This window comes from Cryptomeria japonica, chromosome 6 (assembly GCF_030272615.1).
Source record: "Cryptomeria japonica chromosome 6, Sugi_1.0, whole genome shotgun sequence".
Taxonomy (NCBI): Eukaryota; Viridiplantae; Streptophyta; class Pinopsida; order Cupressales; family Cupressaceae; genus Cryptomeria; species Cryptomeria japonica.
In genome coordinates, this window is record NC_081410.1 from 650,552,464 (window position 1) to 650,578,090 (window position 25,627).

Here is a 25,627-nt window from a genome sequence, read left to right on the forward strand (position 1 = left end):
ATAGACCCGACGGTTGTTTAAGTTGCCAACCGTCACCAACTCCCAACTACCCGACGGGAACCTCTCGGCGACAAACATAACATAAACACAACATACACACTTATAAATCTTATTCTTACTAACATACATTATTTACCCCTAACAAATCTTCTAGAAGATTCCCTATTTGATGACTAGGTATCTTTTCATTGGGCCATATGTTGGTGGCGCCATTTTTGATGTAAACCCTAATTAGGGCAATTCTAGGGTTTTGTTGGCATGATCTCGGCTGTTGATCTTGGATCAATCTTGGCCATCCATTTTGTAAGAGACTCTATATATGTCTCCTTGTCTCTCATTTGTAAGAGAGAGTTTTTGTAGAATTGTTGATATATGCTGCAGCTATTTGAATCATAATCATTGTTCAATTGTTGGTGATTTTGCTCTTCAAATGTTGTATTTGCATTCATGGTTCTCAATTTCTCCAAGTTAGATTAGAATTTATTTTCATGTATGTTAGATTGAGTAGAAGATTTGTTGAATTTATTAGTGTGGAATCCTTAATCCATACCACTAGCCTCTTGCCGCTGGTAAGTGCGCCTTGTGTGGTCAACTGGAAATTTGAGAAAGCTTAACTTCAACTATTGCGCGTCCCTTGACAAGCATCAACTTGGATGGTGTCAACGTTTGATGGTAATAGCCTGAAAACCTTTAAGTACACCATAGACGATTGCACTAAGCTTGTGTCAATACCTGTTTGTGAGACCTCGCCTAGTTTGATTCCACTAGATATGTTCATCATTTCCGACATTCCTAGGCTTAGAATAGATTTCCTTTTGCCCCCTTTTTTAGTAAGAAGTAAAATCCAGAGCCATATTGATAAATCTTAAGTTGTCAACACACCTATTCCGCATCATTCATGATAATCCAAACATTTGCGTAAGTCCCCAAGTGAACACAACAATTCACATCGACCATTGAGTTACCCACTTGTCAAGACCTGACATGTAGAAACCTTGGAATCATTTTAGTTGATCTCATCCTTAGCATCTGAGGTGATTTTGTTCAAGAGAGGGTAAATTACCTTGGTATTTTATACTGAAATGTTATGTGCATAAAAAACACATCAACAATAAGCTTGGTTGAGTCTACATGTTGGGACTCACTGGGTACTTGGGTCACAAGTCCTTGGGCTGAGTTTGGGTTAGTCTTGTAACACTGCTGGGTGGTATATATTTGATCAGCAAGTGTAACTGATGTAATGACGTCTTATGATTTTACTTTTCTGAAATTTGCATTTCATTGTGCCTAACACTGCCTACCAAATGTGCAGGGGAAGTTGTATATGTAGATGACATACCTTCTCCAAAAAATTGCTTATATGGGGCATACGTATACAGCGAAAAGGCTTTAGCATTGATTAAAAAGGTTGATGTAAAACATGTGTTGGAATCTCCAAGTGTTGTTTCCTATATATCTTCAAGTGATATTCCTAAACAAGGAAGAAACATAGGAGCTGAGGCACTTTTTGGTGGAGAAACTCTACTTGCTGAAGATACAGTAGAGTGCATTGGTCAACCGATAGGACTTATGGTAATCATATAAAAAGGATTTTCTTGTGGAATTGTCAAATTATTCTTTTTCATGCTAAAGATAGGCTACCATTTCAGTGCTACTAGTCTGATTGAATATCAAATGTAAAATCCATTTTTCAAAAGTTTCAGACATTTTCTTTATTTGATTTACAGTTTTTTGTTGCATTTTATTAGGTTGCAAATACTTGGCATGATGCCAAAAGGGCAGCTGATAAAGTGACTGTAGACTATGATTGTGAGACATTAGGTCCTCCAATTCTATCTGTGGAAGATGCCAGAGAAAAAGAAAGTTTCTTTCCAGTTCCAGAATGGTTTGCTCCAAAACCCATAGGAGATTTTGCAGAAGGAATGTCAGAAGCAGATCATAATATCGAATCTGCAGAGGTTATTTTTAGAATATTCAGCTTCTTGCACTTTCACTAATTAAACACTCTTAAGTATTGCTTATTACAGTAGTAATTGAAACATTTATCAAATCTTAAGTTCTGTAATGGGACAATAAGAAGATGCTCTTTAGAGTACAGGGAGAATAATTCTGTAAATTCATATCTAACTAGAACAGTTGTTTCAACAGGTCAAAATTGGCTCTCAGTATTTCTTTTATTTAGAAAACCAGACTGCATTAGCTGTTCCAGATGAAGATGAGTGCATGGTAGTGTACAGCTCATGCCAGAATCCTTGTATTTTACAAACAAGTATTGCAAAGTGTCTAGGAATTCCTATTAATAATGTGCGCGTTATAACAAGAAGAGTAGGTGGTGGATTTGGTGGAAAAGCCTTCAGATCTGTACCTGTAAGTTCTTGCAAACAGGATTTTTCTTTTATTCCGTGCTTCTCTTTCTATACACGTATAAATACTTATAGAGCTATTTTACCTAAAATTGATGCAATTATCTGTAATTCTGTGTAAGTACATTCATGTGAGTATAATGCAAAAGATGAGGTCAGTCATTTATTTATTTTTCTTTATGAAAAAAGCAAATCATATTAAGAAGTGAACAATAAGTTTACACATTTTTGACAATGGAATTATATAGATGAAATACATTGAAATAGGAACATCTTACAAATACCAGCACTATATGTGAGTTGATTTGGCTGAAAGTGCTGGTTATCCTTATTATGAGTTCAAGCTTATAGTTCTTGGACATGTATATAAAGACAAAATAGGAAGACATATCAATTAGGACAGCAGTAGGCAGCAATAAGTACTTTAGGACAGCATTTTTGGTATGACTGAATAAAAGCAAGAAAAAATATCTATGCTCCCCCAAGTTTTGGGGAAAAGGATAGTAGAGGACGGTGGGATGTGTTTCTGGTATGGAGGTACTTTTTGGCCATTTTTTAGTGGATGGCAAGGGATGGCTATTAAAAAATATAGAGAAATTTCAAATATTCGTACTATAAGATAGATAAAGCATTCATCATAGACATTATAGAAGCTTAATACATAACATTGGACTTGAATTGAGATTTCACATGAAAATTGACAAACAAATTAACAAAATTTAAATGCTTTCATTGTCAATGTGCATATATATTATATAAGAATTATAACAAAATGCCCAAAGGCTGCAAGTTTCAACTATAATATATGGCTGTCCCTAATAAGTAGATGCAACTGGCAGTTCTATATCAAAATCAAAGCTTGAGTTTGAGTGATTGTTAGTGTAAGGGCTGCCTTAGGCAATGGAACCCCAACCAATCCCTCTTGTGTCTCCTCATCAATTTGTACAACATCTTGAGGATCAAGATCCCAATGTAAGGCCAGAGTTTTGTTGCCTAAATATTTTACCCCATGTTGAAAAACATTGTCTTGCTCATTTGTACTAGTCCAATGAACGTCTAGAAGCCTTAACATCTCAAGTAATGCACCTTTGTTCTAAAAAGTCATTGCAAAATCTTTAATACTTAGCCATTTTTCATTTTTGTTTTCTGTCAGACTTTGTATACAGTTCAAAAACCTTTGTCGGACTCTAATGCGGTTTTTACAACCCGTTTGTGGCTTGATGAAAATCTGCCTTAACTTTAATCCTCATCCTTTGAACTTTTAGAGTACACATCGGTCTTTCCTCTTAGTTTTGAAAGTGTTGTCAGACTTTGACAAGGTTTTCACAACCTGCCTGGAGCACGACAAGTCTTTTTGCAGAATCCTTCTCAAAGTCATTGCTCTTCTCGGTGGAAACAATGTGAGTTTTGACAAGTTTGTCGAAGGCCGCTGTGGTTATCGCAACTTGGCATCTCCCTGAAAGCTTTACTCAAGAAAAAGCAAAACTCTTTGAAAGCAATTGAGATTTTGAGTTTCAAAATTGATTTCAGAACCCGACAAAATATACATAACTAAAAGAAATGAAAAGTGAAGAAGAGAAGGAAGGATGCATTGAAGTGGGAAAGGAAGGGGTTCTCACAACCTCATTGGTTGTTGACATAGTTTTCATAACTTGGTTGGTAGCCACCTCGCAACAATGAAATTTAACTCCAAACTTTTTAAAGGCAGACAAACTTAAAAGGTGGAGAAAGAAGGTGGTTCCAAAACCTTTGTTGGAACCCCAACAAAATTTCTAGAACGAAGTTGAAAGCCGACATTCATTCTGAGAGCTATAAAGCCTAGGTAGCAGTGCAACAATAAAATCAATAGGATGGTGCCAACCTGATGGGGAGGTACTCTCAAAGAGAGTTAATTCCTTGTCTAAGGGTAGTCAAATGTTGTCCTAGTGGGCTCCCTTCATTGTTCATCTGGTCAACTAATCAATTTAGACATCTCAACTCTCTAGGAGTGTTCCCAATCAAGATGTGCTCACTGGTTGCTCAGGCTTGGTTCAGATTCACAAGGGTAAATCCAACCTCACACTCTCAAACTTCTAACAAATGCTTGCAGAGGTTATAGTAGGTGTTTATGATGTTTTCCAAGGGTGATCAACTAGTTTTGAGCATGGGTTTGATTCATTTCCCCATCACTCCTTCCTTTCCCTATTTTCTAGGCCTAGTAGCCCTAGAGCCCCAATTAGCCCTACCTAATCTGTTTTTGTGGATTTTTTCACAATTTCCCCAAAGACCCACACAAACTCTTTGATGATCAAGATACCCTTTTGGAAGTACTTTCCAACTTATGAAGTGAGGAATCTCAGTCTGACCGTACATGTATGGAACCCCAGAAATGCTTGTTTTAGAGGGTTTTAGGCTTGTTTTGGTCTTTTTCCAAGGGTTAGGTGTCTTCCTTGATCTTCCACACCTCCAAACTCACACATATGCTCTTACACACCCCACTTGTTCATTCCAAACACTCTGCAACTCCAACCCTGCTCATCCCTGCAAACACTTGCATAATCTCATTCATTTCCTAATTGGGCTATGACTGAGCTCGCCTAGGAAATGATGCTCATTAGCCTTTCAACGACCTCCAAAGGAAAATAAAAGCTATGTACATTGTACAAAGGTTCCATGGCTCGAGTCCCAAGGGTTATTGAGAAAAACTCAAAGGACTTCAAGATGGAACCATGTTTGGGCCTCTCAAACCCTTGCTCAGGCCGAGAGCTTGCAAAATCGAAAACTCAACTCAAACCTGCAATAAAACTAACCACAATGCTTCTTGACCACTACAAGAACATGTACAAAACAACAAGCAAAGAACAATAATGTAATCAATCCATTAAGTACGGATTGCTGCTCTAATTCTTGAAAAATGCAAGGTAAAACTCAAAAATGGTCTCCAATTTGTATTTGAATCTTCTCCAAGTGTTCAACAACCTCATTACATTCATTCTCAGGGCATTTATATGCCATTTTTGGCCAAACTAACTCTCCATCAGTTTTCTAACCATCCCTTTGCTCAAAAATGCAAAAAGTTACTCAACGTTGCAACAAGTTGTCAAGCAACTTTGACAACTTTTGCCAAAAAGTACATTTTTGCCTTGCATGCTTTGTTTTCTCCTCCAAACTATCTAGGATGACTAAAGACCATTACATTAACATGTCCCAATGCCAAACAAGGCTATTCAAGGCATTTTTCATCAAAATGCAAGATTCTGCCATTTTAGGCTTACAAGGGCTTACAAGCCAAAATTGAGCAAATGCATTGTCCTAAGGACATTCAACCTATGAAAACATTTCAAAAACATATGAGGACCTAAGAGAAGACTCTTATTCACCATCTCAAACCAAACTATGAACAAACACACCAAAAATGAAGAAGTTGAACTCAAAATTAGAACTCAAAACTAGGTGCTCCTGCACCATACTCCCCCAAAGAAAACAAGTCAAGTGAGTCCTTGAGGCAGCAAAGAAAGTGGAACTCCATGCTTAGAGAAGTCTGCCTCAGGTATCCAAGTAGCCTCTGATGCTGAAAGGTGCTGCCAATTGACCAAGTGCTCCATGTAGGCGGTATGCCTTGTTTTCTTCAAAATTCTAGAATCTAACACCTTCTCGGCTTGGGGAATGGGTGCAGCTGGTAAGGGAAGGTCTGAAAGTGTTTGAGAGACCTCTGAAACTCTGCTATCTTTTGCTGGAAGTGTGCCCTTATACTGCACCAAATCTGCACATTGAAAATGGGTGACAAAGCCATATCACCGGGTAAGTCTACCTTGTATGCATTAGTGCCATACTTGGCCAAAAAATTGCAAGGACCTATCCTCCTCATCTGAAGCTTGCTGGGGACACCTTTCTGAAGTCTTGCCTTGTTCAAATGTACCATCACCATGTCACCAACAACAAATTGGATGTCTTTTCTTTTCTCATCCACTTTGTCCTTGATCCTTTGAGTAGTGTCCAATAGGGCTGTCCTAACCTGCTCATGAACCTCTTGCATTGATTGGGCCATGTCCAAGGCATGTCCACTCTGCTGTCCCATCTTTCCCACATCTCTTAGCTCCAAAACTCCTCTAGGATGAATGCCATACACCACCTCAAAAGGACTTCTACCGGTTGACCTATTCACACTATCATTGTAGGCAAACTTAGCTTGATGGATGATTTGATCCCAAGCTTGACCATACTCTTTTTTTAGGCATCTAAGTAGATTCCCAAGTGCTCTATTGACCACCTCAGTTTGGCCATTCATTTGGGGATGATAGGCTGAACTGAAAGACAAATTAGTACCTAATCTTTGCCACAAAGTTTTCAAAAAATGACCAATAAACTTTGCATCCCTATCTGACACAATGCTGACAGGTAAACCATGAATCCTAATAACCTCTTTGAAAAACAAGTGAGCAATGTGACTAGCATCATGAGTGACCTTGCATGGAATAAAATGAGCCATCTTGCTAAACCTATCTACCACACCATAGATGCTATCAAAACCTGATTTGGTTTTAAGCAAACCAACCACAAAGTCCATACTTACGCAATCCCATGGCCGGTTGTGGATAGGTAAAGGCTGATAAAGTCCAGCATTGGAAGATGTACCCTTAGCTCTTTGGTAAACCACACATTGCTCCACATATCTTCTAATATCTCTCTGCATTTTAGGCCAAAAGTAGAACCTTTGGACAAGTTCCAAAGTCTTGTTCAAACCAAAATATCCATTCAAGTATCCATTATGCTTCTCTTGCATCAAGTTTTCTCTCATAGACCCTTTAGGCACACATAGCTGTCCTCCTTTGAACAAAAGGCCATCTTGCAAGGTGTAATCTGCTATTCACTGTGAAAATGGTTTCCAAACCCTTGGCAAACCTTATAGGCAACAACAAAGTTTTCATCTTCTTCATACAAGTTCTTGAAACTATCCACACCAATGCTTTTGAGCCGCACTTCTTGCACTGTTAGTAATCTCCTACTCAATGCATCAGCTACCTTATTACATTGTCCTTTCTTGTGTTTAATGGTAAAGGTATATGACTGCAAATACTCTACCCATTTAATATGTCTATGGTTTAACTTTTCTTGAGAATTAAGGAAGCCAAGAGCTTGATTATCAGTGTAAACCACAAATTATTTAGGTAGCAAATAATGCCTCCATTTCCTAAGAGATTGGACAAGTGCATACAATTCCAAATCATAGGAGGAATACCTTTTCTTTGCATCATTGAGCTTCTCACTGAAGAAGGCAACCGGTCTATTGTCTTGGCTCAAAACTGCTCCAACCGCTATGTTGCTTGCATCACATTCAATTGTGAAGAGCTTGTCAAAACTTGGTAGGATAAGTACCGGTTGAGTAGCCACCTTTGTCTTCAAGAGATCAAAACCTCTGTGTGCTTCCTTTGTCCATACAAACTTGGTTCTCGTACCTCCCTTGATTGTCTCAAGCATGGGTGCACATATTTCATTGAACCCTCTGATGAACTTCCTATAAAACTGAGCCAAGCCATGGAAACTTAACACTTCACTTGGTGTCGTAGGTGTGGGCCAACTGATTATGGCTTCCACCTTAGAGGTATCCATCTTCAAATCACCTCTTGAGACTACAAACCCAAGATACACCAACTGCTGTTTCATAAACTCACATTTCTCCAAATTGATGGTTAGTTGTTCATCACATAGTGTTCTCAATACAGTTTTTATATGCTTAAGATATTCATCTTTACATTTGCTAAAAATTAAGATGTCATCTAAGTAAACAACAACAAATTTACCAATGTAGTCCATGAGTACTTCATTCATGAGTCTCATGAATGTGCTAGGGGCATTTATGAGTCCAAATGGCATAACAAGCCATTCATAGAGTCCTTCTGTAGTCTTGAAGGCTGTCTTCCTTTATTCTGATTTGGTGGTAACCACTCTTGAGATCTATCTTAGTGAAGTATTCAGTACCTCCCAAACAATCCATCAAGTCTTCAATTCTTGGGATGGGAAATCTATATCTGATAGTAATCCGGTTTATGGCTCTAGAGTCAGTGCAAAGTCTCCAAGTAACTCCCTTCTTTGAAGCCAAAATGGTGGGTACTGCACATGGGCTGATGCTCTTCTTGATTAGTCCATTGTCTAGAAGTTCTTGTATTTTCTTGGCTATCTCTTTGTTTTGATCCGGTGTCATTTTATAAGCTGCCTTATTGGGAAAAAAAGCTCTGGGTATAAAGTCAATTTGATGACTTATGGCACGTTGAGGAGGCAATGTAGCTGGTGTTCCATCACTAATGATGTCCTCAAACTGATTTAGGAATTGCTGCACTTCTTTAGGAATGCTCACCTTCTTCTTCTTGCTGTCCTCTTTTGGCTTCACAACAATGGCAAACCCCACTCCTTCTCCCTCCTTGAGTGTGTTAATGAACACTTTCTCACCAACCAACAACACATTAGGACTTTTGGATCTGCCCTCTACTTGGTCTCCTATGGACTGGTTTTTGTAGGTGGTTCCATCCTTTTGGAAGGTATAAGCATTCTTCTCTCCATGGTGTATTGCCTTTCTGTCAAACTGCCATGGCCTACCTAGGAGTAGGTGGCAAGCATCTATGGGAAAGATATCACACAAGATTTTGTCTTTGTAGCCTCCTACAGTGAACTCCACCCAAGTTTGTTCATTTACAAGAACATGTTGCCCCTTGTTGAGCCATGTAACTCTATAGGGATCACTATGTGGTATTCTTGGCAAATTGAGCTTACTCACCGCTGCCTCTGACTCTATGTTGTCTGTGGATCCTGAATCCACTACCACTTTGCATGCCTTTCCCATGATCTTACATTTTATTCTAAACAAAGATCTCCTTTGGCTAGGTTCCTCAACCTATTCTTTAATCAAGACTCTTCTTATCATGAGGTTTTCTCCAACCTCTGAATCGAAACTTACTTCTGATGCTTTCATGTTTGCTGCATCCTCTTGAGAATAATTTACTCTCCTCTCACCTCCTTGGGATGAAGAAGACTTCTTAGGGCATCTATAGGCCGGGTGTCCAAGTTGATGGCAATTGTAGCACTTCATGGTGGCAAAATAGGACCCTCTTCCTGATCCACTAGACTGTCATGTCACCTTATAAGTGATTGACGAATATATAAAAATATTAATTACTTTATATAAATTCCCCATTCATCTATATAAATAATTAATATTTACAAGGCATAAGGCATATCTTTTAATTACATGTATTTTATTTAACCATAACTAGCCTTAACTATTACGGGATTTATAACCACTTTGGTGTTAATAAAAGAATGGGTATCTGCGATGGAGATATGGAAAAATGTTATAAAACCAAACACATTGCTTGGGATAAGCGTTTGATAATCCATGTGATATCAAACATAGGAAATAATTCCTTTCGCCAGCCTGCGTTTGGCCTATTGGAAGTGTGCAGTATTGTGGACCAAGGAGAAATCTGACTGTGAGAGTAGTGTTTGCAAGATTGGAGAAGACCATCAAAGTCCCGGCGGAGAGGCACACCACACTGTATAGTGCCGCGTGTTCCCGAAATCCGACGGTGAGTATACCATTCAAGCTTATTGAGGGTGGCAACCAGCACTCCGAATCCATTCCTTCCATTGTATACTACGAAACTCGATATCGGGAGTGTACTAAATTGCTATTGGAAACGTGAAGGACTGTGGAGGACCGTGGCTTGACAAGCTGAGATTGGATGGAATCGCGATATGTCGTGGACTTCATTCGAAGCATTTGATGCGGAAGGCCGCCACTAACACGCCTTACGATGAGATCCGAAGTTTCTTTAATGACAACTAGCCGCGTGAAGGCATAGACAACCACAGTTGACCTACAGGTGCACTATTTTGCGATATTAAGTACTGAAAATGAATGTTCAATAATTGTTATGAATATCGATAAACCTGAATTGTGATTTGATGCTGCATTGGTTATATCATTTAATAAATTCATAGGCCTTTCCATGATCAAACGGTTAAGTAATAATATATCTCTGTATAAACTGGTCATTTGCAATCAATTCCCAGTAAGGGATTCTACAGTGGTATCAGAGCAATTATAATTTCCGAAGTACTAGGGCCCGTCAAAACAGATTTCAAAACTCACCTTTAACTCAGAGTAGTTCATCTATTCCGTTTGAAATTGAGGATAGCCACACTGAAATTGACGAGGAATATATTTTTGAAACCAACATGGGAGAACCAGATAACAATAGGGACCTATTGGCTGCATTAATCAGAAGTCAGCAAGATATGCAAGATAATGTTAACAGAATGACCAACTTGATCACCCAGTTTATGGCCAATAATATAAATCAGCACCAAAATAATGGAAGACAGAATAATCAACATCAAAATAATGGGGGAAACAATGAGGGTAGAGATGAACAGTCAGTCAATAATCAGCCCGAAAGAATAGGAACACCAAGACCATTTATGCCTACATTTACTGCTAGAAACCAGTCGCTTGAAAATGGACCTACAATAAGAGAAATACAGGAAGAAATACATCAGGATTGGTTAGGTTCTGGAGAAGAATTCAGATTAGCAATGACATTTAGAGAATATTTAGATGTCAGAATGAAACATAGGCCAAGAGGACAGCGAGGAAACATGTTGTCCTCATTTTGTTCCCAAAAATGAAGGACCATTACATAAAATTTTTGTGAAAAAATGAAAAAATTTACTCCATGGAATGCTTCCCGAGGCAAAATTTTGACTAATCCTTGGACTGGCTTAATCCTCAGTCCATCCTCGAACTACGTTTCGAATTTCGTCGAATTTTGGGTTCGTTTGCTATGTCTTCCCTTCAATTTCGGGTTTTAAAATCTCGACTGCAGGTGGAGAATTTTTGTCAAACTGCAAGTTTTAATGATGTTCATTGTTTTGGTCTTTGTAGGGGAATTTTCAGCTTATTACATGTGCACTTTTATTAAAAAATGTTACTTGTAATTTGTTTTAAATTTCCCTTTTATTGTTTTTATCTTTTTTATTGTTTTTTGATCTTTTTTAGTTAAAATAGGGATTTTTTGGCTAAATTACAAGTAAACTTGTAGTTCTCTCCAAAAACCCCTAATTTAATGGTTTTTACATGTAATAGGGATTTTAAATCCCCATTACATGTGTGCAAGCAAGTATAATTTGTTGTAGGGATTTTATTTCCCTTTTACAAAGTAAAACTTGCCTTTCTCTCCAAAAAACCCGATTTTGCTCGTAAAGTGTTTTTTTTGACAATTTTAAACTTGCAGTTTGTTCAAAAAAACCCGAATTTGCCTAGTAAGTGAAAAAGTACAATTTTAAACTTGTCTTTCTTTCTAAAAAACCCGAATTTGGCTTTGTAAGTGAAAAAGTGAAAATTAGAACTTGTCATATGTTCTAAAAAACCCGATTTTCACATACTTATGCATTTCGAACTTGTTCTTGTCTCCCAAAAACCCGAATTGCAAGGAAAAATGGTTTTTGAAGATTTCAAAGCAAATATTTGTGGAGATCTTCTAGGAAGGAGAGGCGTTTTGGTTTCTACCCTATTCTTATGCATTTGAAACCACTTGTCACACCATTTTGGGTTTGCATTTATTGGTTTTTTGCCCCAAATCAGCAACCACATGATTCCAAAATGCCACATTTTGTTGGACCAAATCTCCACGAAGTTGCAGTCTCCTAGTTCATTTTTGCCTTTCATGCCAAGGCGTTGAGGGTTAAAGAGGTTCTAAGCATTTTCCAAGCCACACGTGGCTAGGGTTTGGCATCTTTGATTGTCTCTATTTATAGGTGTGGCTTCTTCATTCCAAATATTGTTGCATTTTTGGAGAAACATTTTCAGTTTGAAGAAAGGTATGTTCTCTTTCCTTTCTTTCCTTCATTTTATTATTTTCTTGTTTTCTTAGTTTTCTTTTTTAGTTGCATTTTTGGAAATATGTTGTTCTTCCCCCAAAAATCTGTTTTTGTGGGAGAAATCTTCCCCTTGGTATGCAATTTTTGAATTGCATTGTTCTTCCCATATTTCCCTCTTTCCTTGTATTCGGGATTTTTAATCCCGATTACAAGTTCGCTAGAAATTCTTGTTCTTCCCTTACAGTTAAGGAATTTAACCATTTTTGGTTAAAATTCCAAGTTGAAAAGTGTGAAATACACCTCCCTTTCAAATTTGGGTTTTAAAAATTGGATTACATGTTGAAAAGTTCTTTCCATTTTCATGAAAATGACATTCCTGGATTTTCCCATTTCTATCCATTCATTTTTCCCATATCTGTAATTTCCATTTCCGTCATTTTCCGCAAGTCAAATTCTCATTTTCCATCCATTTCTCCATTTGCAAATTTACAAGTGTACTTGCATTCAGGTTTTAAAACCCCGATTGCATGTATGTACATTCATTCCAACTTGTATACTTGCGAAAATTTCCCCAAGATCCGAAATTGGTCAAAGTCAAGATTTTCCCATTTCCATATAGTTCCCCTTTTCCTCTCACAAAATCGTGAAGTTCAAGAATTGAAGTTTTTCCCATTTGGAGAAGGAAGAATGATATTTGCAGTTGACTATGATGTTGCCTTAACTCTTTTAAGTCTTCATCACAGTATTCCAGGTTCACAATCAATGTCAGATTTGCCGACATCTCCAGCTTCAAAGAAAATGAAGTACAAATATGACAAATATTAGAACAAGGTTGCACCTTCTCAGGTTTCTTCTCCTTTGGATCACATCAGAGACACGGAAATAGGGCACGTTGATATGTCAGAATTCGCCAAGAGGGTAGAAGATCCACAGGATAATAACTTGCAGCCGCTGTTGGACAGCCATATCCACCATGCATCATCTTTCTCGGTGGCTGCCCTAGAACTTGAGTTTGTTCTCGCCTGCGCCCATCATTTTGACAAAGAGACCAGAGTCATCAAAAATGATGATGGCGAAGCTATAATCCATCTTGATGCAGATACGATTGAGAAGGTCTTCAGAATACCTCTTGCACCTGTTTATATAGAAATCTCCAAGGAAAGTGCAGCAGAGCATTACGTCAAGAGGGAAAAAGATTGCAAACGACACATCAATAAGTGGATCCAAGAGCCACGAGCCTCCTTCTCAAGGTGGGCGAAGTTGTACCGATGTGATTTCAAATGGGAGATTGGAGACACCATAACCCTTCTCAGCAGGATGATGGGCCTTGAGCATTCCAATGTCTTCGAGCCATGGATGTACCAGTTCATCATGTTCATAAGGCAGTCTCATCATATTTCATGGGGAGAAATCATCAGCGATGCCTTGTGTGAACAACTTGCAGCGGTTCCTACCACCATGACTTTCTTCAGGAATTCATATTTGGTATACTTAGCAGCATCACTTAGACACTTTCCAGGTCTTTCTACCAAGGGTGATCGCTCACTTATACCAGTTTGGGAGTATTATGACCAGTTGCCGTTGAAACCTAGCAGATTGCATTTCAGAAAAGTCCAAGATGCATTCTTCGGATATTTCATGTGTCAGTTTGACAGAAATCTCAGGAACAAGAGAGTTTCAGATGAGGCATGGGTAAAGGTGTGCGAGTATGAATGTTTGTTTCTGCAGTTTCCCACGTTCACCTATATGAGAATCAGATGCTATGGTGGTCAGTCATATATGCTTCCCAGATACCCAACTGAGAAGATCATTCTTATGGAGTTGGGAAGACAGATCATGGCTGTCCACACTTTTCAGTCTGCTAGACACAAGGTTGGAATGGGGATCTCTACCACAAACCCATTGAAAATTGGCCGGTATTCCCTTGTCACGCCTGTGAAGGCTAAGGCCATGGAGACTGAATTGCAGGAAATGAAGCTCAAAAGGTTTAAAACTAGAGATGATTTTGATTATAGGGGTATGAAGGAGAAGATCAAGAAATCTTTTGTGCACATGCATCGCATTGAGGACATCTGGGTAGATCTCCGCAGAGAAGCCGAACTTCTGAAAATGGATTACTGCAGGCTCACTGTTGAGCAAATTGTTGATTTGAACTTGGTGGATATCCCACTAGGGATGATTGATGATGGGTACATACTTGATCCTAAATACATTTCATGGAGGGTTGAGGAAGCTCCACTTCCTTTGATCCAATGGTCGCACAAAGAGTGCATATCTATCCTTGAGAGATTTCAGCCTATCTTGGCTAACACTAACGCATGGTTAAAAAATAATGCTGTTAGACTTATAAAAATCAAGGTTGGAAAAGAAGATGATTCTACGGCCTCTTGGACGTAAGTCTGAGATTCAGGTTGACAACAAGGAGGGTGCATCATCTTCGGTTACAAGGATCAAGTTGCGAGTCAGTCGTGCAGTAGTGCTTCCTCCAGAGGAGACGACAATTCGTGGGAAGGAAAAATCACCATTCCATGTTCAGGTGATCGATCTGGATAATCCAGAAGAAGGGCAGCAATCTGATGATGCTCCTAAGTCTCCAGTTTCAGACTCGCCTCATGAGATCATTCCTCCAGTTTCCATTGAGACGCCTCTTTCTCCTCCTCATTTGCTTGTGGATGAGTCTCCTCAGAATGCTACTCCCATTTCAGCATACGAGCCATCTCCTGATCATCAACAAGAGAGTGTGTTGGAAGTTTCTGAGAATATTCCTACTTGCATCTAGTTATCAGAAATTTATACTTCCACTTTTGGTTTTGAAGAATTCATGAGGCAATCTTCATGCCCATTGGTAACTGAGCAAACCGTGCTTGCTGTCGAAACAGATATTCCTCCCAGGATGACCACGGTGATTCAAACAGAAACTGCTTCTCCTTTGCCTACAACTGCTACTGGAGGGGAGTTGATGACTTTGCTTCCATGGCTTAGTTCTTTTACCTCGAAAAGGAAGAAGCAAGAAATCTCACCTGATGCCTTTGATTACCAGCAACTGAAACAGTCCAGGTTGAAAGTTGCTAAAAAGGTCAAGACTATCTCCAGAGTAACTGTTGACAGCAACAAGATGAAGGTAGCTGAAATTATGGAACCTATTACAGATAAGCCACTTGAAGAAATGTCAGCTGCTGATTATAAAGTTACAAGGATAGAGTTGGACAAAAAAATGCACGAGGTCATTAAACCCGATGCTCAGTTTTCAGTTGCTTCGCTGGTGCAAAGGTGTGATGAACTTCTATCAAAGAAAGACAAACTAGAAGGTGAAAACCGACAACTTATGGCAGTCGTTCATAAAATTACAAAATTTGCTGCTGAAGGGAGTAACTCCATAGGTTCTTATGGTTCCCAAGAATCAATTCGTGAAGTGGAAAGGGTTGCTCAGAAGGTACAAGCACTGGATTCCTGGGTTGATCAGCTTCATGATCTATGTGCACAGGTAATGAAAGACATTTTTCAAATGATGTCTAAGCTGGAGACTGTTGAGGAGAAACTGGATCAGACTTCTAATACTTTCAAAAAGAATCTGGAAAGTGTTGAAGAAAGTTTGACAATCTGGCGTACCATGCCCCAACAACAGCTGAGTGTTTTGCAGGAGTATGCCATCATCTCTTCCAAGATCATGTACTTGGAATTTGAAGAACTCTTGGAAAACAAGACCCTTGTTCTTAAATCCCTCATTGAGGAGATCGGTGATGCAAAGAGATTCCGGGGCGAAGTTTTCCGAGATATTGTCTCACATTGTGAAAGGGCCTCTTGCAACATAGTAAGTCAGGATGGAGAGCTGATTCCAGAAGAAGTTCTTGCTGATTTACAAATGAGGATTCATAATGAATGGAGGAGCGAACAATTCTCGGCCGCTTCAATTCAGACAATGATGAAACACCAAGCTTTTCTGCATGAAATCCAATCTATCCTAGATAAAAACAATTCTGCGCTCCTCCGGTGTCATGACACTATTGTGAAGACCATGGTTGTTGCCAAGAACACCAATGAACCGAATCCCGAGGAACTACAAACGAGCATCCAAAAATTTCAAGGATTTGTGTCTTCACAAAATGCTACTTAAGTGTTTTTCAACAATTAGTTGAATTTTCCCTCTTTTGTAATGTTTAGTTGTAATTTTGTTTTGACAAGTTACATGTAAAAGTATTTTTTATAAAATGCAAGTTACACATTACTTGCACTTTTGTAATTACAACTACAAGTTGTGTCCAATTAGGACTGTAGTTGGAATAAGTCTTAGTTAGTTATTGAATAAGTCTTGGTGGTTGAGAGAATCTCTCAAGTTAGTTAGGATCCTCCCACCTTTTTCTCAAGGCTTCTCTTCTATAAATACTTGAGGGGTCTATTGTAATCTAGATCTTTTTGAAAGAAAGCAAAAACTCTGCCAAATTTATAGCAAGAAGTCTTTGAGCTTATGTATGTGAATTGAAAGTTTTGAAGAATAATAAAGAAGGATTACTCAAGTTTTGAGTCTTTGAGCTACATGTTTGAGTTTGAATCTTTTTATTTCTTCCATGCAAAGTGTTTCTAAAGGAGCTTAGTCTAATCTCCTTTGAAGTCTTTGAGCTGCAAGTAGAGAAGATTAATTAAAATAGGAAAATCTCTAGAAGGAGCAGCAAGTCTTTGAGCTTGCGTCTATTCTTGAGGAAAAAATATTGTTTGATAAGAAATAGTAGCAAGTCTTTGAGCTTGCATTAGTTCTTGTCTTTGTGTTGAAAGAATAGATTATTCCAGTCTTTGAGCTATTGTCTTTTATTCGTTGTAAAATTTAGTATAGAAAAGGGTAGATAGGACTTCACATAATCAAGTCTTTGAGTTTGATATTGCTGTCCCGTCCTGAAGGAAGTGACAAAAGTCTTTGCGCTTTCAGGAAACTTCATTTCCTTTATCTCATTTCACTTGAAAGTGGTTACTGCTGTTCATATTCAATCACTATCCTTTTCTGTGAAGAGAAAAGGATATTGTCTTTCTTGAAAAAAGAAGAAAGATTGCTGTCCCATCCCATTTTATTTTCAAACTTGTAGTTAGATAGGGGGAGCCTTCCCTTAATTAGGAGAGTTTTTACTCGTGTGCTGTGGTTGAAACCACAATTTTTTATATTTCCCCAGGTGTACAAAATTTTCAACCAACAAAGCAACAGTGAATTACAAAGGAAAATTGGAAAAATGTCCATTCCTTATTTTGATGGAACAGGTAAAACAACTGCTCGGGTATGGGTGCAAAAATTAGACACATACTTCCAATTAAATCCTATGTTGGAAGAGGAGGCAATTAAATATGGTGCATTACATCTTGACGGTGTAGCACATGAATGGTGGCATCATGGGCAAATAACTTTGGGTCATAATTTGATAGGTACTTATGTTGAGTTCACTGAGAAACTTATTGATACGTTTGATTCTAAAGATCCTAAATTACATCTTAAGGATTTGACTCAGCTTAAGCAAACTGGAACGGTTGAACAATATTTTTCTGAATTTGAAAAATTGGCTGTCTTAGTTACTGAAATTTCAGAAAGATACAAGATTGTAATATTTATAGATGGATTGTCTGATTCCCTCAAAGGTTTGGTTATGTCATTAAACCCTCTGACCTTACAAACCGCTGTCAAAAGAGCAAGAGAATTAGAACCATCTTCAAAAGGAATTTTTTTAATAAAGGACCAGCCCCTAAACCAAAAAAAGACAAACAACCTTTCAACAAAGATAATTTCCCTAAAAACAGGTTAGATAAAGAGGAAAGGGAAGAGCTCAGAAGGAAAAAACTATGTTTCGGTTGTAGGGAAGCATGACAGCCTGGACACAGATGTTTAGGGAAGGGAAAAATTCATTATATTGAGGTTATGTTTGACAGTGAGGATGAAGAGAATGTTGATCCTAACATAGAACAAGCATCTCAAAATACAGAGACAGAAACGGGTACTAAACAAGGACAAGGAGTAATAGCATCTATGACAGGAACTCCCCATTATAATATTTTCAGTGTTAGAGGAGTTTTGAATGGACAACGTGTGATTGTTATGCTTGATAGTGGTGTTACCAAATTTTCACCTACAGGCTCAATCAGGTAGAGCCACTAAGTCTTTGAGCAAGTGGTATTTAATGGCCTCTCTATGTTGCATTTTATTACAAAGGAAATAACCTCAAAAGAATGCAGAAAGCAAAGATTGCAAAGTAAAAGCATTTCATTGATATAAATGTACAAAGGATTAGGCAAGTCTTTCAGAAAGAATGTAATCTTTATTAAAATGATAGAATGCATGTCTCACACAATAAGCCGTGAGGCTGACCATGTTCATCCAATATGCATGATGCACATGAAAGCCAAATTATACATGAATAAGTAAACGCTAAAAATGCATGTCTAGAGGGTGACCAGTCATTGCCTGAATGATTGGCGCTTGTTGGTTGATCCATAAATCTGCTGGTGTCATCCTGCTCCTCTTTGCTTCCTAGGTCCTCAGCGCTCCTTTTTCCTGCATGATTCAATAGGCAATCAGTTAGAACTGTGTTCTAAGCAATGAAAGGTCATACACTATACATGAATATTCACTTATACATGTATAAATCAGTCCTGATGTGCAAAGAAAGGAGATGCATATTTTAGGTGTCCAAGAGAAATCGGGAAAATCATCATACATATGCATATTATTGCTAACATGTTTGCTTCATGTGCAGGATTAGGAAAAGAACATCTTGCTGGTCATAAACTTCACAAATGAGTGGGGGTAAATGAGGCTCCCACAAGGGTTGAGCCTAACTCATATGGGAGCAACAACAATGTCTCATACAATCAGGTTATATTAGAGCTGTTGACAGATGAAGAGCAACAAAAATACAAGGCCTTGGAGGACATTCAATATTGCAGATTCAAAAGTCTATGGTGGTTATGCAACCCTTGAGACAGCGAAAGGACATGTGCATTCTATCTTACCTTAAAGGGGAGTTTGTTAATGAAATAGCAGCCATGGTGACGTGCTAGTCGGTCAAGACAGAGATTCATGGGTCTGCAATAAAGGAAGCATTAATGTCGCCATAGAAAAGTGGTACAGATAGTTCCAAAGGACTGTGAGATTCCAAGTCATTATTAGTTATAAGGTCTCATGGTTGCAGGTGTTAAAGGCAATGCTCAACTTTCAAAAAGACTATCACAGAACAGATCATAATAGTAAACATCTGAAAGCAGGTCCAAAATATGATAACAAGTCCTTTTGATGCCAAAGTACAGAAATCTCAGCCAACACAACAGAAAATGCATGGACAGTGTGTCAACAATGGGGTTAGCATCTTTCAAATACAATGCACAGTAGTATCAGTAAAGAGTATCTCAATGGCATAAAGAAAGGACAACCAACAAAGATGCAAGGGTCACTGAGAAATGGAAGCCTGTAACATTAAATAGTCATTCACAGTCCCCTAGGGCAGTATACAATGACCTTTTCACTGTCAACAGAAGCCTTTGACACTATACAACAAGATCACTGTCATGGTAGTCCTTTGTACATGATGAGAAGATCAATGAAGACACAATCTTGATAATGATAAGTTAAGTTACTTTTAGTTCACATATGTATATGGAAGTATTGATGGTAGCAGTCAAGGATCGAAGACCTATAAATGCAAATTATTTCACAAATCAAAGAGCAATTCCCATGGAAAGGGGAAGAAATACAAAAGTGTGATGAGCAGTCATGATCAAAGAAGGATAGTAAAGAACAGATCAAGATACAAGGAGGCAGGCCTAAAATTTCAGTTTCTGAGCAGAAAATCTTATCTAGCAGCCTCCATGGCCCAAGGATCAATGCTAAGGTGCAAAAAATCAAAGTGGAGAACAGTCAAAATGCAGTGAACAATCATTTGACCGATCTAATAAAAGATACAACAGTCAAATAGGCCAAATTTAACAGTGGATGCTATTAACAGTTATAATCATTGTACAGTGAATGTTCAAGACACAAGGAACCCACTGATAGTACAAACTGGTGAAGAGGACAGGCAACATGGTATCAAGGGCTTCAACTTCAATGACCAATTTCTCATGAATGGACAATGGATGAATGGGCTACACGAGGATATAAAATTAATGTTCTTTCGCATATTAGCAGTACGCCATACAGTTGTTCCAGAGAAAGATGCAGGAAATCATTTTATTCATAGTATAGTGAAATAGAAACAAGAAAAATCGCCTGAAGCTGCCATTAGTGGCCAGCACACAGCAGTATTGTTTTCACATTTTTTTCATTCAGTATTTTTTAAGAAAAATCTGATAAAACCATTATTTTCGAAGGGAACTATGCTCAGAAAATCATTTTCAGAATTGAGAAAGATCAAATTGCTAAATGGAGACAGAGGGTTTCCAGAAGCAGCCATTAATGGCGGAAATACCTGCCGTATTTTCGAAAAATCCATGGAGATCAGAAAATCACCCAGAAAATCAGAAAAGTTCATGCCCAACTCGTTATTTTCAGTAAGGGTATGCAGAAATCGCGCCATAGCCAAAGGAAATGAAGACATCAAAAAGCCACGCCCAGTTTTCAGAAAATGCAGAGAATATACAGGAAAATCTCCACGGCGGCCCCCCAAAATGTGCCTAGAATCGGCAAAGGTGAAGAAAAGAGACACGCTAGCAGCCTTAATGGCGGAAATCTGCAGGAAAACGTCACAAATACCCTTCATTTCGACCTCCAAACCCTCATGGCGGCCGCCTTCAGTTTCTAGCAAAAGAAGATATCGAATGAAGAGAATAATGAAGACTTTAGGTTTTCATTTTCTTCTTTATCATCGATTTTCCTTAAGGCATGTTTGCCTTTGTTTCCTTTTCATTTTCTCCTCTCTATGCCATGCAAATGCCTAAGGGGTCGATGAAATGTTTTTCATCCCCTTGTTAAATTTTTTTAAGTGATTTATTAATATCACTTAATTTTTGTTTTGTAATGTTAAAATTTATTAAGTGGTATTAATAAATCACTTAATAAATTTTATTTCTTTGTGAAGACTAAGCATAGTTTTTTTAAATAATAAATGTAAATGAATGCATATTTATTAAAGTGGTCTAAAATTTACTTAATTAAACATTTGTTTCTTCCTTCTTTTATATTTAAAGTAAAAAATGTACTAAATATAATAAGGAAAATTATTTATTAAAGTGAAAAAAATAAAACACTTTATTAAATATATTTTCTAATTATTTTTATTATTTAATAAATAAAGATAACGAAACTACTTATTAAAGTGATTTATTTTATTTATCACTTTAATAAATAATTTTATTATTTTTATGTTATTAAAATCTTCACTTTAAATATAAAAAATAAAATTAAACAAATGTTCAAATTAGGTAATGGTATTTTTTAAATCACTTTAACAGATATTTATTTTCATTTATTAGGAGGTCAAAGAAGATATTTCTTGCATTAATGAAGGCTTGCAGGCCTGTCTGGGGTTATTTATGGGTCATTTATTGTGCAATTAAGGTTTTTTATGGGAAAACATGGGGTGGCTTGACTTTTGGCTCAAGTGCATTCCCTTTCAGACTTGTTTGGGGCCCTAAAAGGTGGGTTTTTTGAGTCTGCTCGACCCAAAAAGAGGAGGTGGAGTCCTTTTGACTACCTTTGAAAAAGCATATATACTAAAAGACTTCACTTTTGTAAGGGTTCTGATTCATTCATCTTTTTAGCAGACTGTAAATTCCGAGTTCTCTCTGCAAGAAGGAATGCTTTTGTAACACATTTTCAGGAATAACAGAGCATTGTAATAACTTTGAGCAGTGACAAGCAATCCATGCCTTCCCAATATTCTTCTGTCATTATGAGTACTTGGTGTTTATGCAGGTTTTGTGATAGTTTTGTCCTTTAAACTATATTTTCATGAGGGTACCTTATGCAAAAAACATAATTATTTGCAGGTTATAAGTTGTGAGTGAAATAGTAGTCTTAGGTTGTGAGAAGTGTTTTTCTCTTCTAAGGACTATGATTTCAACCTTCTTATAAATTATTTATGCAAGGATTATGATCAATTGGGTTGTGTAGGTGAATATTGTTACTGTCATATTGTTTATTATGTGCTGTTCTTTCTCAAGATATTCAGTTCGGTGCATCACCTGTTAGACAGTAGGTCCATTTTTATGTTTTCCTTCTCTTTTCTCAACAAAATCATCAAGGTAGTCAGAATTAGGTGATAACTAGCTAAGAACCAGCTTTTCACTGGAGGTTCACTCCAAGTTTTAGGCAACCCACAGGCCTAGGAGGGTTCCCATGTGTCACAAGCCTGCTGAGTTGATAGCTTAGCAAACAGGGGTGCAGGTTCAAGTGATAACAAGTGGTTCTACACATAATTTTATAGATGCAACACTTGTGGAAAGACGTGGTTTGCAAATTGAAAAACATGAGGGATTTGATGTTAGAGTAGCAGGTGGAACCAATTTATCTAGTACTCATAAAGTTCCTAAATTAAATATTACCCTTGGCAATTACACTGTTACTGATGATTTTTATGTGATTGATTTGGTTGACACTAATGTTTTCTTGGGAATATAGTGGATGGAAACATTAGATAAATATACACAGAGTTTTAAAAGAATGGAATTCTCTTTTAAAATTGATGATAAGAAGGTAGTCCTTCGTGGTATGTCTAACAGTGGTCCCAGGATTGTCAGTGCTAAAAGAATGGAGGCTATTTTCAGACATGGAGATGTGGCATGGTCAACACAATGTTTAATCTCCAACAAGGTATCAGGCTTTGAATCTAAATCTTATCAGGATGATTTGGTAATAGTATTAGATTCACATCATTTGGTTTTCAGTGATATTCCTTCAGGAGTCCCACCTGATAGAGGATTTGAACATACTATTGAATTAAAAGAAGGTGCTAAACCAGTTATCACTACTCCTTATAGACACCCTAAAACATTCAGGGATGAAATATAAAAGACAATTAAGGAATTATTGGATATGGGGCATATCAGACCTAGTTCTAGTCCTTTTGCATCATCTGTAGTGTTGGTAAAAAAGAAGGATGGAACTCTTCGTATGTGTATTGATTACAGAGCTCTTAACAAGAAAACAATAAAAAACAGGTATCCGGTTCGTCGAATTGATGAATTATTAGATGAATTGCATGGTGTTGTTTATTTCTCTAAAATTGATTTGAGATCAGGGTATCATCAGATTAAGTTAAGAGAACAAGACATTCATAAAACTGCTTTTCGCTGTCATTATGGTCATTATGAATTCTTGGTTATGCCGTTTGGTCTAACCAATGCTCTGACAACATTTCAGTCTTGTATGAATCATATCTTTAACAAACAGCTAAGGAAATTCTTGCTAATGTTCTTTGATGATATATTGATTTATAGCAAAACTTGGGATGAGCATTTGAAACATATTGACATAGTTCTTGGTATTATGGAAACTCAATCACTATATGCAAAGGCTTCTAAATGTGAATTTGGAATGAGTGATTTTGTATTTTAGGGCATATGATCAGTGCAACAGGGGTACAGGTTCATCAAGAAAAGATAAAAGCCATTTTGGATTGGCCACCACCACGAAATCTTATAGAATTAAGAGGATTCTTTGGTCTATGCAGTTACTACAGGAGGTTTGTCAGAGGTTTTTCACAGCTTGGGTACCCTTGACAGATCTTACCAAAAAAGGGGCTTTCCGATGGACTGAGGAGGCACAACAGGTATTTGAGAAACTCAAAAAGGTAATGAGTTCTTGCTCAGTACTTGCTCTTCCAGATTTTAATTAGCCTTTTGTGTTGGAATGTGATGCTTCTGGCGATGGAATAGGGGCAATTTTAATGCAAAACAAACATCCTATAGTTTATGAAAACAAGAAACTTAATAAACTTGAGAGATTGTATTCTATCTATGATAAAGAAATGTTGGCAATCATGCATGCATTGACAAAATTTAGACAATATTTGGTTGGTAACAGATTTGTAGTAAAAACTGACCACAATAGTTTGAGATATTTCTTGGGACAAAAAGATTTAAATGATAGGCAACAGAAATGGATCAGTAAGATTCAAGCTTATGACTTTGAGATTGAATATGTAAAGGGTAAAAATAATGTTGTTGCAAATGCTTTATCTAGAAGGCCTGAAATCAATACGATCTCTGTAGTAACAACTGATTGGAAATCTTTATTGCTGGTTGAGTATTCAAAGGATTCTTTTGCATGTGATTTACTAGATGGTAATATACAAGATGATAAATATAAAGTTGTTAATGATGTTATTTATTACAAGGACAGGATTTATTTAACTCCAGGGTCGAAGTTGAAAGAAAAAATTCTCCAATCTATGCAAGATATTCCTCTAGCAAGGCATCCTGGATACTTCAAAACGTATCGTCAGGTAAGAGAAAGGTTCACTTGGAAAGGATTAAAAAATGATGTCCTACGTTATGTCAAGCAATGCACCACTTGCCAGCAAAATAAAGCAGAGAAAACTTATCCTGCAGGTTTATTACAACCACTACCTATACCAGATCAGAAATGGGAAAGTATATCAATGGATTTCATCACAGGTTTATCGAAATCCCATGGTAACAATTGTATTTTTGTCGTGGTTGATAGATTAACTAAATTTGTGCATTTCTTTTCTATCACTACAAAATTTACAGCAGTTCAGATTGCAGAGTTATTCTTCAGAGAGGTTTTCCGTTTACATGGTTTACCAAAGACTATAATTAGTGATAGAGATAGCAGATTTTTGAGCATATTTTGGGGAGAGCTTTTCAGATTGACAGGTACAGAGTTGAATCATAGCACCAAGTATCATCTGCAAACCGATGGACAAACAAAAATAGTGAACAAATGGATCGAAGGTTATCTTCGTAACTATGTAGCCGGTCATCAGAAGGCTTGGGTTCGTTGGTTATATTTGGGTGAATATTGTTATAATACTACCTTTCATATGTCAATTGGTATGTCTCCTTTCAAAGCATTATATGGCTATGATGTACTATCTTTTCTTGACCTTGCTTTTGAACAGAGCAATGCACCTAAAACTCGTGATTGGCTTCAAGAAAACCAAGACATTTTGTCAGCTCTTAAGGAGAATTTGAAGTGTGCTCAGAATCAACAGAAAATCTATGCAGATAAAAAGTGAGTTGAACGCCATTTCGAAGTGGGAGATTTGGTATTTCTTAGGTTGCAACCTTATCGGCAATCTTCTCTCAAATGTAGTGGGTCTGAAAAACTAAAACTGTGGTTTTATGGTCCCTATTAGGTAGCCCGGAAGGTTGGTACAGTTGCCTATGAACTTGACTTACCAGTGGATAGCAAGATACACAATGTATTTCATGTATCTTGTCTCAAGAAAGCTTTGGGGCAGCAGGTGTCAGTGTCCGAAGAT

At 37.5% G+C, this 25,627-nt stretch overlaps 1 protein-coding gene across 2 annotated transcripts in view; it reads left to right on the plus strand.

The window, feature by feature from the left end:
• The window catches only part of LOC131033167 (indole-3-acetaldehyde oxidase), a 269,541-nt gene that overhangs the window by 65,913 nt on the left and 178,001 nt on the right, over nucleotides 1–25,627 (plus strand). For both annotated transcript variants that reach the window (XM_057964308.2, XM_057964307.2), the window contains exons 3-5: nucleotides 1,313–1,572; nucleotides 1,749–1,958; nucleotides 2,149–2,367. In XM_057964308.2, coding sequence (XP_057820291.2) covers nucleotides 1,313–1,572; nucleotides 1,749–1,958; nucleotides 2,149–2,367 — 689 coding nt within the window. The remainder of the gene's footprint in view (nucleotides 1–1,312; nucleotides 1,573–1,748; nucleotides 1,959–2,148; nucleotides 2,368–25,627) is intronic.